Source organism: Chiloscyllium punctatum, chromosome 30 (assembly GCF_047496795.1).
Source record: "Chiloscyllium punctatum isolate Juve2018m chromosome 30, sChiPun1.3, whole genome shotgun sequence".
NCBI classification, from domain to species: Eukaryota; Metazoa; Chordata; class Chondrichthyes; order Orectolobiformes; family Hemiscylliidae; genus Chiloscyllium; species Chiloscyllium punctatum.
Window position 1 is genome coordinate 43,123,600 of NC_092768.1, and position 16,008 is coordinate 43,139,607.

A 16,008-nucleotide genomic window follows, 5' to 3' on the forward strand; every position below is an offset into this window, starting at 1 on the left:
TTAAATACTTTGAAATAAGGATAATTCTTCAGGCCCTGGAGAGGGGATGTGTCATCGAGTCATAGAGATGTACAGCATGGAAACAGACCCTTCGGTCCAACCCATCCGTGCCGACCAGGTATCCCAATCCAATCTTGTCCCACCTGCCAGCACCCGGCCCATATCCCTCCAAACCCTTCCTATTCATATACCCATCCAAATGCTTCTTAAATGTTGCAATTGTACCAGCCTCCACCACATCATCTGACAGTTCATTCCATACACACACCACCCTCTGGGTGAAAAGGTTGCCCCTTAGGTCCCTTTTATATCTTTCCCTTCTCACCCTAAACCCTCTAGTTCTGAACTCCCTGACCCAATGGAAAAGACTTTGCCTGTTTACCCTATCCATGCCCCTCATAATTTTGTAAACCTCTATAAGGTCACCCCTCAGCCTCTAACGCTCCAGGGAAAACAGCCCCAGCCTGTTCAGCCTCTCCCTATAGCTCAAATCCTCCAACCCTGGCAACATCCTTGTAAATTTTTTCTGAGCCCTTTCAAGTTCCACAACGTCTTTCTGATAGGAAGGAGACCAGAATTGCACGCAATATTCCAACAATGGCCTCACCAAGTCCTGTACAGCCACAACATGATCTCCCGACGTCTGTACTCAATACTCTGACCAATAAAGGAAAGCATAACAAACGCCTTCTTCACTATCCTATCTACCTGCGATTCCACTTTCAAGGAGCTATGAACCTGCACTCCAAGGTCTCTTTGTTCAGCAACATTCCCTAGGACCTTATCATTAAGTGTATAAGTCCTGCTAAGATTTACTTTCCCAAAATGCAGCACCTCCCATTTATCTGAATTAAACTCCATCATTTCTGTTCAATGGACAGTCTCACAGTAAAGGAGTGTCCATTTAGGATGGGGAGAGGACAATGTTCTCTCACTCAGAGGGGGGTGTGACGATGGAATTCCCTGCCCTGAGGGTCTGTGGATGTTCAGTCATTGAGTAGATTCAGGACCCAGTTATTGGATCTGAATTAAATGGATAGGAATGGGGAAGGTTTGGGAAGGTGGGGTGGAGGGAGCAGATCAGCCAGGTTCTTATTGAATGAGCAAAGATCTAGAAGGGCCGAATGTACTCCCAGCTGTTCGGGTTCTGTCTGTACAGGGATGGAGAGACACACAGTGGGAATGGAATTGCTTGCAGTTGGTGACCATTGGGATGGTTTCAGCGATGGGGGTTTGGAAGATGGTGGTCTATGAACGGACTGTGTGTGTGTGTGTGTGTGTCTGTGTGTGTGAGTGTGTGTGTGTGTGTGTGTGTGTATGTATGTGTTTGTGTGTGTGCGTGTGTGTGTGTATATGTGTGTGTCTGTGTGTGTGTACATGTGTGTATATGTATGTGTGTGTATGTCTGTGTGTGTATGTGTGTGTCTGTGTTTATGTGTGTGTGTGTATCTGTGTGTGAGTGGGTGTGCATGTGTGTGTGTGTGAATGGGTGTGTGTGTGTGGGGGGGTCAGTGTGGGTCTGAGTGTGTGTTGGTGTGTGTCTGTGTCTATGCGTGTCTGTGTGTGTGTATGTCTGTGTATGTCTGTGTCTGTGTGTATGTATATGTGTGTATATGTGTGTGTATGTGTGTGTGTGTGTCTGTGTGTGTGTGTCGGTGTGTCTGTGTGTGTGTATGTGTGTGTGTGTGTGTATGTCTGTGTGTGTGTCTGTGTGTGTTTGTGTGTGTGTATGTGTGTGTGTGTATATGTGTGTCTGTGTGTCTGTGTGTGTGTGAGTGTCTGTGTGTGTGTGTCTGTGTTTGAGTGTCTGTGTGTGTGTCTGTGTGTGTGTGTGTGTGTGTGTCTGTGTCTGTGTGTGTGTGTGGGTGAGGTACTGACCGTCCCCCGTTCTTTTTCAGGTCGGAGGGTGTGGCTAAAGTGGAGCTTTTCCTGTTCTTCACCACCCTGCTGCAGAAGTTCCACTTCCAGGCCCCACCAGGGGTGACCGACCTGGACACCAGCCCGAGAATCGGCTTAGTGTCCAACCCGAAACCCCACCGGGTTTGTGCTGTGTCTCGCTGATGGGACCCAGCGACAGGCCCAGTCGGTCTTTCACTGCTGGGTTTATAAAGGTGGGAGCTGCAGCACAAAGTATGAGGCAGCACCAGAAGCGGATTACCCTGTCTCTATGTGACGTGGCACACAATCATTTACTCTTCGTACAAATCTATATCATCCCACCTTCACTTCTGTCATGATAATGTTTCCAGGGAATCAACTGAGAATGTTCTCCCATTACAAAAGGAGGCAGACATTTCATTGAGAGTTTGAATTCTGTTTGCAAATTAACTCAGACCCCATTCCAAACCTGTGTGACTGATTCATTTTGAGGAGAATCCTTGCTTTTTGGAGCATTACATTCATTGAGTTATTTGAACTGATGCATTGCAATGACTGAATGATTAAACCATGTTCCCGAATCTTGCAATAATTCGCATTTCCCTCTGAACTGTTTGTTTGGCAGGTTTCACACAACCTAGTCAGACTGGTCGGTCTAGTTCCATAGAAACCTAATTGTGTAAAAACTGTCAGATTAATATGAATAACTGAATGGTTGAACCATGTTCGCTATTAGAGTCGTACAGTCATAGAGATGTACAGCACGGAAACAGGCCCTTCAGTTTATGCCTGAAACGTCCACTCTCCTGCCCCTCGGATGCTGCCTGACCGGCTGTACTTTTCCAGCACCACACTCTTCAACTCTGACTCTCCAGCATCTGCAGTCCTCACATTCTCCTACGTTATTATCAGTACACCTCACAAACCTGCTCCTGTTTTGATTACCACCTCTCATCCCCAGGAACACAGGGACAGCAGACCATTTAGCCCGCCATTTAATGTAGCCATGGCTGATTGAACAGTTACCATTTACTCGCACTATCGCCATAGTCCCTTTTACCAGTGATACCTAAAACTCTAAACTTTAAAGACAACTAATTCCTGATTTCTTAGGATTCAAATTCCAGCATCTGTCGCAATGGGATTCGAACCTGCACCTCAGAACATCTCCTGAGCTGTGGTTAGTCCCAATATCCCATCGCCTCCCCAAAAAGCCACGCTCTTTTTCCCTTTTATGTCACGAATGGATCAAACGTTCTGTCAAAATGATGGATGGAGACTGCTTCAAACGCTCCATTCTGTGGGGAATTCCCTACCTGCAACACGACATGGAAACAAATCCTCCAATGTTCCATGCTCATTCCCATGCAACAATTGTAAATGTTTCCTCTGGAGTTATCCGAAAAACAGGAATAGTTTCTGCATGCCCACTTCTTCAAATTCCTTCCCAAATTTAAAGATGCCCATTTGTTATCCCCAACACACCACAGTATAAAGTCTGAGATTGACATCATTTCCTGGCTGTGGCAGCTCCTTAACCTGAATCAATGATATGGAAACATGGATGGTAGGGTGGCTCAGTGGTTAGCACTGCAGCCTCACGGCACCAGGAATCCAGTTTCGGATCCACCCTCGGGCAACTGTCTGTGTGGAGCTTGAACATTCTCCCCGTGTCCAATAGTGTGCAGGTTAGGGTGGATTGGCCATGGGAAATGCAGGGTTATCGGGTAGGGGGTGGGTCTGGTTGGGATGCTCCCTGGAGGGTCAGTATAGACTCAATGGGCCTAATGACCTGCTTCCACACTGTAGGGACTCTATGGTTTCTGAGCAATATTTCCCACATTTTCTCCAATGATGTCTATTTAATATGAAGATTGGGGATCCCCACTGGCAAAACATGCAATGCTGACACGAGAAACAGCACAAGTGATTTGGATCTGGAATACATTGCTGCAGAGCACACAGGAGGCTTGATCAGCTTTGGCTTTCTGAGGAGAATTGATTAACTATCTGAGGTAGAAATAGGGCAATCCAGTCTTACAGAGAGCTCTTCCTGGGGTGTAAGCACTCTCTTGATTCTCTTATTCCCCAAGTGTCATCGATGCACATTGGCACATTTTGACCTGGCTACAGAATTGGCTATTTGCCAAGAAACACCGAGTGGAGATAAGGGCTTCTTTTTCAGGTGGGTGACCTGTAACCAATGGGGTTCTCCAGAGGTCAGTGCTGGGACCACAAGTGTTTCTATTAACCACTTGGAGGAAGGAAGGGAATGTACCATCACCAAACTTACAGACAACATAAAAATGGGTGGAAAGGCAGGCAGTTAATGGAGGGAACTGAAAGAACTTTGGATGCTGTAAATCATAAACAAAACACCAATTGCTGGTTTCATCCCACCATCAGACTGACCATCAGACTATTCCTTCGTAGCTGTCTCATTCTTCGACACATGCATCTCCATCAAGGATATGGACCTCAGTATCCCACTCTCCCCAAACCCACAGATAATCTCGTAATGCTACACTTCCCCAGCTTCCACCCACAACCTATTAAAACAGCCATCCCCTGTGGACAAGCCCTACACATTCACAGGATCTGTTCAGATGAGGAGGAACATAACAGACACCTGAAGGTGCTCAAGGATGTTCGTAAAAGAACAGGGTACGATGATCAACTCATCGACTGCCAGTTCCGATGTGCCACAGCGAGTACCCGTAATGACCTCCTCAGGAGACAGATACGAGCTGCAACCAACAGTATCCTTCGTTGTTCAGTACTTCCTGGGAGCTGAAAAATGACACCGTGTTCTTCGCAGCTTGCAACATGTTATCGATGAGGATGAGCATCTCGCCAAGACCTTCCCTATGCCTTCAGTTCTCGCCTTTAAACAACCACCAGACCTTAAACAGACTGCCCAGCCTTCAGGACGACATCGACCACAACACTGTACATCCCTATCATGGCAACCCTGCAGGACATGTCAAAGTGAGGACACAGATACCACCATTACACGTGGGGACACCATCCACCGTGTACTGGCTGTATCCCAATCTTTGTCTCGGCCAGCATTGTCTACCTCATACGCTGCAGGCAAGGATGCCCCGAGGTATGGTTTATTGGTGAGACCAAGCAGACGCTACAACAACAGATGACACCACACAGCAATCACCAGGCAGAGGTGTTCGCTCCCAGTTGGGGAACACTTCAGCAGTCAGGGAAATTTGGCCTCAGATCATCGGGTGACTGTGTGAGTATGTAAGAGTGTGTGTCCTCCAATGCGGACTTTGGGATATACAACAACTCAGAGTGGCTGAGCAGAGGCTGATAACCAAGTTCGGTATCCATGGGGATGGCCTCAACTGGGACCTTGGGTTCATGTCACACTACAGGTGACCCCACTACACTACACACTCTCCCTCACACACAAGAACACATAGACACACACTCTTACATACTCACACAGTCATTCAGACCCTCTCTCATACACACTCTCTCTCTCAACACACAAACATACACCTCCCACACTCATACACATTTTCACCAAGCTTTCACACATGCAAACACACTCTCTCACTTTCACTAACACTCACCCACTCACATGCACATACCAACTCTCTCCCTCTCTCTCAAACACATGCACACACATATTAGTCTATGGGGTGAAGTTATATTGATAGAATTATATTTGCAGATACATTCTATTTTGCTCAAAAAATGCACAATCTGCAGGCAGTCAATACATGTATGTTTTGTAAATTTCATGTTGGAAATAGAATCAAAGCCCTTCTTCAGGAAAGGTTGGGAAATAGACAGACTCTAACCTCACACCTTTAATGCATTGTCTGAGCTGAATTATCACCATTTGTTATGAAACCTTAAGTTATCTTGAAAAGGTGATTTACATATTAATGAATTGAAATATTCTAATGATGAAAGACTTAACAACAATCCAGGTTTGTTCAATATATCATTTTAGTTGCATGACACTGAAAACTTTTGCTATAAATTCTGTGTCTTCTGGTCCTATTCTCCACAGCAACCTGATGATGGAGCAGCACTCTGAAAGCACTGTCTGCTGAACACGAGTATCAAAACCTAACTTTTTTAATTTCAAAAATATACTTTATTTATAAAATACTTTGATGGTCTGTACAGTTGGACATGCAATACATATGTAAACATTCCATTTCTTGGCATACCAAAACAGAGTAATCATTCCTATTTACAGGTCTGTACGATTACATTTTTAGCTGAGGCATCAGCAGAGCCCAAATGACTGCGTGGGCCCCCTGTTCTTCTTTAGGCAGGCCGATCTTACACGGTGGTCTTTCCCCACCGCGCCTTGGCGGCAGCTGCCCCAAGCTTCAGCACGTCCCTCAACACATAGTCCTGGACCTTGGAATGTGCCAGTCTGCAACACTCAGTCGGGGTCAACTCCTTCAGCTGGAAGATCAACAGGTTTCGGACCGCCCAGAGAGCGTCCTTCACCGAGTTGATGATCCTCCAGGCGCAGTTAATGTTCGTCTCGGTGTGAGTCCCAGGGAATAGGCCGTAGAGCACGGAGTCCCGCGTCACAGCGCTGCTCGGGATGAACCTCGACAAGCACCACTGCATTCCTCTCCAGACTTCTTCTGCATAGGCACATTCCAGAAGGAGGTGTGTGACAGTCTCGTCCCCCCCGCAGCCACTTCGAGGGCAGCGTGCGGTGCGGCTGAGAGTCCGGGCGTGCATAAAGGATCTCACAGGCAGAGCCCTTCTCACCACCAGCCAAGCCACGTCTTGGTGCTTGTTGGAAAGTTCTGGCGATGAGGCATTCTGCCAAATGGCTTTGACAGTCTGCTCAGGAAACCACTCGACAGGATCCGCCCTCTCCTTTTCCCGAAGGGTCTCAAGGACATTACGTGCTGACCACTTCCTGATGGACTTGTGGTCAAAGGTGTTTTTCCTCATAAACTTCTCCACGAAGGACAGGTGATACGGAACGGTCCAACTACTCGGAGCGTTCCGCGGCAGCGAGGCCAGGCCCATCCTTCGCAACACCGGGGACAGGTAGAACCTCAGTACGTAGTGACACTTGGTGTTTGCGTACCAGGGATCCACACACAGCTTGATGCAGCCACACACAAAGGTGGCATTGGGTGTATTTTTTCCCCCGGGGAAAGACCACTGTGTAACATCTGCCTAAAGAAGAACAGGGGTCCCATGCAGACAATTGGGCTCTGCTGACACCTCAGCTAAATATATGGGCATATGATTGAGATAACAATGATAAATTTTGATCTGTGTATGTAAATGTTTACATATGTATGGCATGACCAACTGTACAGCCCATCAAATTATTTTATGAATTAAGTATATTTTTAAAATTAAAAAAAAGTGCCATTCCCAGGATAAGGCTATCCCATTGCATTTTGGGTGTGCTGACGCCTGCGATGTCCCCAAATGCGGGATACTCGACTGCAAAATTTGTGATAGTGGGGGACTGCGTTCGCCCTCTCCCCTGATTTACAAACTAATGGCAGAATCTGAATTGTGCTTTTTCTGTAGGCAGTGCTGTTATGCTGCAACTTGCCTTCTCACGGCTCCGTTAACGCCCAGGTTTGCTCGGGCAGTCTTTGGTATACCTTTCTTCTCTCTCCAAGCAAGAGCCGTCCCAAGTTTAAAACCATTGAGCACCCACCAAAACACCTTCTCTCTTAACTGCTCTCAGTCACCATCTGCTCCATGTCTTACCACCATTTGCTGCTTCGTCAACCTACCAAGCAAGGGCATCAACACCCTGAGCGACAAAGTGCAAAATCCAGCCCACCTCACGCCTGGGGGGAGCAATCTTCCGCCTTCGGACCCTCCAACCACACAGCATCAATGTTGACTTCAGCCGTTTCCTCATCTTCCACCCCCACCTCATCTCAGACGCGCCCCTCCACTTGACTTGTCCCACCTGTCCATTTTCCTTCCCACCTATCCACTCCACACTCCACACTGACCTATCCCCATCAATGCTCCCCAACCCCCACCCACTTGCATGTACCTATCACCTTCACAGCAAGCTTCCCCCAGCTCCACAACCACCTCCAGTCCAATTACCGCTTTCGCTCTGCTCCAAGTCTCCAGTCTGCTCCAATTCACCTCTCAGCCATTATGTACTGATACAGGCCTCAGCCATTCTGTACTGACCCAGGCCTCGAATCCTCTCCAATCCAGCTCTCAGCCATTCTGTCCTGACGCAGGCCTCTAATTCGCTCCCCCCCATCCAGCTCTCAGCCATTCTGTCCTGATACAGGCCTCTAATCCTCTCCAGTCCAGCTCTCAGCCATCCTGTATGGATACAATCCTCTAATCCGCCCCCATCCAGCTCTCAGCCATTCTGAACAGATACTGGCCTCTAATCCACTCCAATCCAACTTTCTGCAATTCTGTACTGATTCAGGCCTCTAATGCAGACTCATCCAGCTCTCAGCCATTCTGTACTGACACAGCCCTCTAATCCGCCTCCATCCAGCTCTCAGCCATTCTGTACTGATCCAGGCCTCTAATCCCGTCCCATCCAGCTCTCAGCCATCCTGTACTGCTCCAGGCCTCTAATCCACTCCAATCCAGCTCTCAGTCATCCTGTGCTCATCCGGGCCTCGAATCAGCTCCAATCCAGCTCTCAGCTATTCAAGGCTGTTGCATCTCTCCATCGGCTCTTCTTCAGCTCTCAGCTGCTCCACACTGATCCAGGCCTCTGGCTCACTCTGTTTTGCCTCAAAGCTGCTGTGCACTGATCCAGGCCTCTGGCTCACTCTATTCTTCCTTACAGCTGCTGCACACTAATCCAGGCCACCAGCCAATTCTGTTCTGCCTCTCAGCCTCTCCACACCACACTAGGCCTACAGAACATTGTGTGCTGGCTCACAGCTGCTCCACACTAATCCAGGCCTCCAGCCTACTCTGTTCTGTCTCTCAGCCTCACCACACCACTCTCGGCCTCCAGTCGACTGTGTGCTGGCTCACAGCTGCTCCACACTAATCCAGGCCTCCAGCCTACTCTGTTCTGCCTCTCAGCCTCACCACACCACTCTAGGCCTCCAGCCCAATGTGTGCTGGCTCACAGCTGCCCTGCACTGATCCAGGTCTCCAGCCCACTTTGTTCTGCCGCACAGCTGCTCCGCAGTAATCCAGGTATCCTAATTTAATCTTGTCCCATTTGTCAGCACTTGGCCCTTATCCCTCTGAACCCTTCCTATTCATTTCGCCATTCAGATGCCTTTCGCATGTTGTAATTGTACCAACCTCCATCACTTCCTCTGGTAGCTCATGGCGTCCACGCAGCACCCCTCTGTGTGCAATAGTTGCCCCCTAGATCCCTTTGAAATCTCTCCCTTCTCACCCGAAACCTATGCCCTTTAAATTTGGAATCCTTTACCCCAGGGAAAGCAGCAGGTAAATCAGATACGGAAGAAAAGGACGATTACATTTTAATCACAGGCCAGTTTATTTTACACAGAGGGTGGCGAGTGCTCGGAATGTGCAGCCAGACGAGGCGGTGGTCTCAGTTTCGTGTCTCGTCCAACATAATGTTGAAAAATATGTTTCCCTGGCACCCTTAATCTTGCATGTGATTTCAACCTGAAGTCACTAATCTGATTGAAGAGAGATTTGCAAAGCTGCAGCTAGACATTGTAGAAAGTCGAGGCAAATTGGTTTTAAAAACTGCTTCCAGTTTTCACAATCAAAGATTGGAAGTTGCTTTTATTCGCGTTGACATCAAATTCGGACGAGTGTTTGAATAGAAAGTTGGAACTTTCCCTCCTCTTTTTCCGCGAATCAGGAGGCAGCCTGAAGGAAACAGGGGCGGGGCGCGTCCTTTGAAGGGATACATGCAGATAAGCAGTGCAGGCGCAGCCGTGGGTGGTATTTGAGTAAAACGGGAGTCCTGGAGACATTCGGTGATCCATTTGAAGAATGAAGCTGATCGACAGGCAGGGCAGGTTGAGTAAGTGAATGTCCGATGTTGCAAAAGTGAGTGAGTGTGAGAGTGAGAGGGAGCGGCTGTTGTGGGGTGTGAGCGAGTGTGAGTGTTGAGCATACTTACCTGGCAGGGGAGCTGACATGATCAGTGCGGTGGCGCTCCCAGAATGAGGCTATCCCATTGCACTTTGGGTGTGCGGACGCCTGCGATGTCCCCAAATGCGGGATACTCGACTGCAAAATTTGTGGTAGTGGGGGACTGCGTTCGCGCTCTCCTCTGATATACAAACTAATGGCAGAATCTAAATTGCCCTTTTTCTGTAGGCAGTGCTGTTATACTGCAGCTTGCCTCCTCACGGCTCCGTTAACTTCTCTCTCCAAGCAAGATCCGTCCTAACTTTAAAACCGTTAGGCGGCCCCCATACCTCTGCTGCATATGTGACCATTTCCCTCTATTGCCTCACGATATCTCTCGACATGCTACTTAAACACCTTCCCTCTTAACTGCTCTCAGTCACCATCTGCTCCATGTCTTACCACCATTTGCTGCTTCGTCAACCTACCAAGCAAGGGCATCAACACCCTGAGCGACAAAGTGCAAAATCCAGCCCACCTCACGCCTGGGGGGAGCAATCTTCCGCCTTCGGACCCTCCAACCACACAGCATCAATGTTGACTTCAGCCGTTTCCTCATCTTCCACCCCCACCTCATCTCAGACGCGCCCCTCCACTTGACTTGTCCCACCTGTCCATTTTCCTTCCCACCTATCCACTCCACACTCCACACTGACCTATCCCCATCAATGCTCCCCACCCCCCACCCACTTGCATGTACCTATCACCTTCACAGCAAGCTTCCCCCAGCTCCACAACCACCTCCAGTCCAATTACCGCTTTCGCTCTGCTCCAAGTCTCCAGTCTGCTCCAATTCAGCTCTCAGCCATTATGTACTGATACAGGCCTCAGCCATTCTGTACTGACCCAGGCCTCTAATCCTCTCCAATCCAGCTCTCAGCCATCCTGTATGGATACAATCCTCTAATCCGCCCCCATCCAGCTCTCAGCCATTCTGAACAGATACTGGCCTCTAATCCACTCCAATCCAACTTTCTGCAATTCTGTACTGATTCAGGCCTCTAATGCAGACTCATCCAGCTCTCAGCCATTCTGTACTGACACAGCCCTCTAATCCGCCTCCATCCAGCTCTCAGCCATTCTGTACTGATCCAGGCCTCTAATCCTGTCCCATCCAGCTCTCAGCCATCCTGTACTGATCCAGGCCTCTAATCCACTCCAATCCAGCTCTCAGTCATCCTGTGCTCATCCGGGCCTCGAATCAGCTCCAATCCAGCTCTCAGCCATTCAAGGCTGTTGCATCTCTCCATCGGCTCTTCTTCAGCTCTCAGCTGCTCCACACTGATCCAGGCCTCTGGCTCACTCTGTTTTGCCTCAAAGCTGCTGTGCACTGATCCAGGCCTCTGGCTCACTCTATTCTTCCTTACAGCTGCTGCACACTAATCCAGGCCACCAGCCAATTCTGTTCTGCCTCTCAGCCTCTCCACACCACTCTCGGCCTCCAGTCGACTGTGTGCTGGCTCACAGCTGCTCCACACTAATCCAGGCCTCCAGCCTACTCTGTTCTGCCTCTCAGCCTCACCACACCACTCTAGGCCTCCAGCCCAATGTGTGCTGGCTCACAGCTGCCCTGCACTGATCCAGGTCTCCAGCCCACTTTGTTCTGCCGCACAGCTGCTCCGCAGTAATCCAGGTATCCTAATTTAATCTTGTCCCATTTGTCAGCACTTGGCCCTTATCCCTCTGAACCCTTCCTATTCATTTCGCCATTCAGATGCCTTTCGCATGTTGTAATTGTACCAACCTCCATCACTTCCTCTGGTAGCTCATTGCGTCCACGCAGCACCCCTCTGTGTGCAATAGTTGCCCCCTAGATCCCTTTGAAATCTTTCCCTTCTCACCCGAAACCTATGCCCTTTAAATTTGGAATCCTTTACCCCAGGGAAAGCAGCAGGTAAATCAGATACGGAAGAAAAGGACGATTACATTTTAATCACAGGCCAGTTTATTTTACACAGAGGGTGGCGAGTGCTCGGAATGTGCAGCCAGACGAGGCGGTGGTCTCAGTTTCGTGTCTCGTCCAACATAATGTTGAAAAATATGTTTCCCTGGCACCCTTAATCTTGGATGTGATTTCAACCTGAAGTCACTAATCTGATTGAAGAGAGTTTTGCAAAGCTGCAGCTAGACATTGTAGAAAGTCGAGGCAAATTGGTTTTAAAAACTGCTTCCAGTTTCACAATCAAAGATTGTAAATTGCTTTTATTCGCGTTGACATCAAATTCGGACGAGTGTTTGAAAAGAAAGTTGGAACTTTTCTTCCTCTTTTTCCGCGAATCAGGAGGCAGCCTGAAGGAAACAGGGGCGGGGCGCGTCCTTTGAAGGGATACATGCAGATAAGCAGTGCAGGCGCAGCCGTGGGTGGTATTTGAGTAAAACGGGAGTCCTGGAGACATTCGGTGATCCATTTGAAGAATGAAGCTGATCGACAGGCAGGGCAGGTTGAGTAAGTGAATGTTCGATGTTGCAAAAGTGAGTGAGTGTGAGAGTGAGAGGGAGCGGCTGTTGTGGGGTGTGAGCGAGTGTGAGCGCTGAGCATGCTTACCTGGCAGGGGAGCTGACATGATCAGTGCGGTGGCGCTCCCAGAATGAGGCTATCCCATTGCACTTTGGGTGTGCGGACGCCTGCGATGTCCCCAAATGCGGGATACTCGACTGCAAAATTTGTGGTAGTGGGGGACTGCGTTCGCGCTCTCCCCTGATATACAAACTAATGGCAGAATCTAAATTGCCCTTTTTCTGTAGGCAGTGCTGTTATACTGCAGCTTGCCGTCTCACGGCTCCGTTAACTTCTCTCTCCAAGCAAGATCCGTCCTAACTTTAAAACCGTTAGGCGGCCCCCATACCTCTGCTGCATATATGACAATTTCCCTCTATTGCCTCACGATATCTCTCTCCATGCTCCTTAAACACCTTCCCCCTTAACTGCTCTCAGTCACCATCTGCTCCATGTCTTACCACCATTTGCTGCTTCGTCAACCTACCAAGCAAGGGCATCAACACCCTGAGCGACAAAGTGCAAAATCCAGCCCACCTCACGCCTGGGGGGAGCAATCTTCCGCCTTCGGACCCTCCAACCACACAGCATCAATGTTGACTTCAGCCGTTTCCTCATCTTCCACCCCCACCTCATCTCAGACGCGCCCCTCCACTTGACTTGTCCCACCTGTCCATTTTCCTTCCCACCTATCCACTCCACACTCCACACTGACCTATCCCCATCAGTGCTCCCCAACCCCCACCCACTTGCATGTACCTATCACCTTCACAGCAAGCTTCCCCCAGCTCCACAACCACCTCCAGTCCAATTACCGCTTTCGCTCTGCTCCAAGTCTCCAGTCTGCTCCAATTCAGCTCTCAGCCATTATGTACTGATACAGGCCTCAGCCATTCTGTACTGACCCAGGCCTCGAATCCTGTCCCATCCAGCTCTCAGCCATTCTGTCCTGACGCAGGCCTCTAATTCGCACCCCCCCATCCAGCTCTCAGCCATTCTGTCCTGATACAGGCCTCTAATCCTCTCCAGTCCAGCTCTCAGCCATCCTGTATGGATACAATCCTCTAATCCGCCCCCATCCAGCTCTCAGCCATTCTGAACAGATACTGGCCTCTAATCCACTCCAATCCAACTTTCTGCAATTCTGTACTGATTCAGGCCTCTAATGCAGACTCATCCAGCTCTCAGCCATTCTGTACTGACACAGCCCTCTAATCCGCCTCCATCCAGCTCTCAGCCATTCTGTACTGATCCAGGCCTCTAATCCTGTCCCATCCAGCTCTCAGCCATCCTGTACTGATCCAGGCCTCTAATCCACTCCAATCCAGCTCTCAGTCATCCTGTGCTCATCCGGGCCTCGAATCAGCTCCAATCCAGCTCTCAGCCATTCAAGGCTGTTGCATCTCTCCATCGGCTCTTCTTCAGCTCTCAGCTGCTCCACACTGATCCAGGCCTCTGGCTCACTCTGTTTTGCCTCAAAGCTGCTGTGCACTGATCCAGGCCTCTGGCTCACTCTATCCTTCCTTACAGCTGCTGCACACTAATCCAGGCCACCAGCCAATTCTGTTCTGCCTCTCAGCCTCTCCACACCACACTAGGCCTCCAGAACACTGTGTGCTGGCTCACAGCTGCTCCACACTAATCCAGGCCTCCAGCCTACTCTGTTCTGCCTCTCAGCCTCACCACACCACTCTAGGCCTCCAGCCCAATGTGTGCTGGCTCACAGCTGCCCTGCACTGATCCAGGTCTCCAGCCCACTTTGTTCTGCCGCACAGCTGCTCCGCAGTAATCCAGGTATCCTAATTTAATCTTGTCCCATTTGTCAGCACTTGGCCCTTATCCCTCTGAACCCTTCCTATTCATTTCGCCATTCAGATGCCTTTCGCATGTTGTAATTGTACCAACCTCCATCACTTCCTCTGGTAGCTCATTGCGTCCACGCAGCACCCCTCTGTGTGCAATAGTTGCCCCCTAGATCCCTTTGAAATCTTTCCCTTCTCACCCGAAACCTATGCCCTTTAAATTTGGAATCCTTTACCCCAGGGAAAGCAGCAGGTAAATCAGATACGGAAGAAAAGGACGATTACATTTTAATCACAGGCCAGTTTATTTTACACAGAGGGTGGCGAGTGCTCGGAATGTGCAGCCAGACGAGGCGGTGGTCTCAGTTTCGTGTCTCGTCCAACATAATGTTGAAAAATATGTTTCCCTGGCACCCTTAATCTTGGATGTGATTTCAACCTGAAGTCACTAATCTGATTGAAGAGAGTTTTGCAAAGCTGCAGCTAGACATTGTAGAAAGTCGAGGCAAATTGGTTTTAAAAACTGCTTCCAGTTTCACAATCAAAGATTGTAAGTTGCTTTTATTCGCGTTGACATCAAATTCGGACGAGTGTTTGAAAAGAAAGTTGGAACTTTCCTTCCTCTTTTTCCGCGAATCAGGAGGCAGCCTGAAGGAAACAGGGGCGGGGCGCGTCCTTTGAAGGGATACATGCAGATAAGCAGTGCAGGCGCAGCCGTGGGTGGTATTTGAGTAAAACGGGAGTCCTGGAGACATTCGGTGATCCATTTGAAGAATGAAGCTGATCGACAGGCAGGGCAGGTTGAGTAAGTGAATGTTCGATGTTGCAAAAGTGAGTGAGTGTGAGAGTGAGAGGGAGCGGCTGTTGTGGGGTGTGAGCGAGTGTGAGCGCTGAGCATACTTACCTGGCAGGGGAGCTGACATGATCAGTGCGGTGGCGCTCCCAGGATGAGGCTATCCCATTGCACTTTGGGTGTGCGGACGCCTGCGATGTCCCCAAATGCGGGATACTCGACTGCAAAATTTGTGGTAGTGGGGGACTGCGTTCGCGCTCTCCCCTGATATACAAACTAATGGCAGAATCTAAATTGCACTTTTTCTGTAGGCAGTGCTGTTATACTGCAGCTTGCCGTCTCACGGCTCCGTTAACTTCCCTCTCCAAGCAAGATCCGTCCTAACTTTAAAACCGTTAGGCGGCCCCCATACCTCTGCTGCATATATGACCATTTCCCTCTATTGCCTCACGATATCTCTCTCCATGCTCCTTAAACACCTTCCCTCTTAACTGCTCTCAGTCACCATCTGCTCCATGTCTTACCACCATTTGCTGCTTCGTCAACCTACCAAGCAAGGGCATCAACACCCTGAGCGACAAAGTGCAAAATCCAGCCCACCTCACGCCTGGGGGGAGCAATCTTCCGCCTTCGGACCCTCCAACCACACAGCATCAATGTTGACTTCAGCCGTTTCCTCATCTTCCACCCCCACCTCATCTCAGACGCGCCCCTCCACTTGACTTGTCCCACCTGTCCATTTTCCTTCCCACCTATCCACTCCACACTCCACACTGACCTATCCCCATCAGTGCTCCCCAACCCCCACCCACTTGCATGTACCTATCACCTTCACAGCAAGCTTCCCCCAGCTCCACAACCACCTCCAGTCCAATTACCGCTTTCGCTCTGCTCCAAGTCTCCAGTCTGCTCCAATTCAGCTCTCAGCCATTATGTACTGATACAGG

At 49.4% G+C, this 16,008-nt stretch overlaps 1 protein-coding gene, 3 non-coding genes and 1 pseudogene across 4 annotated transcripts in view; all 5 read left to right on the forward strand.

Annotated features, from left to right (window-relative positions):
- Positions 1-2,470, forward strand: part of LOC140455467 (cytochrome P450 2K1-like) — a 31,495-nt gene extending 29,025 nt beyond the window's left edge. The window contains exon 9 of the mRNA XM_072550350.1: positions 1,899-2,470. Coding sequence (XP_072406451.1) covers positions 1,899-1,984 — 86 coding nt within the window. The 3' untranslated portion in view covers positions 1,985-2,470. The remainder of the gene's footprint in view (positions 1-1,898) is intronic.
- A 4,773-nt stretch (positions 2,471-7,243) lies between these two features.
- LOC140455861 (U1 spliceosomal RNA) lies at positions 7,244-7,384 on the forward strand (annotated as a pseudogene).
- Positions 7,385-9,950: 2,566 nt separating this feature from the next.
- On the forward strand, positions 9,951-10,114 carry LOC140455742 (U1 spliceosomal RNA). Its single transcript, XR_011953005.1, has one exon. It is a non-coding gene; the product is annotated as a U1 spliceosomal RNA (small nuclear RNA).
- Positions 10,115-12,506: 2,392 nt separating this feature from the next.
- LOC140455745 (U1 spliceosomal RNA) lies at positions 12,507-12,670 on the forward strand. Its single transcript, XR_011953008.1, has one exon. It is a non-coding gene; the product is annotated as a U1 spliceosomal RNA (small nuclear RNA).
- Positions 12,671-15,164: 2,494 nt separating this feature from the next.
- LOC140455725 (U1 spliceosomal RNA) lies at positions 15,165-15,328 on the forward strand. Its single transcript, XR_011952989.1, has one exon. It is a non-coding gene; the product is annotated as a U1 spliceosomal RNA (small nuclear RNA).
- The last annotated feature ends 680 nt before the right edge of the window (positions 15,329-16,008 follow it).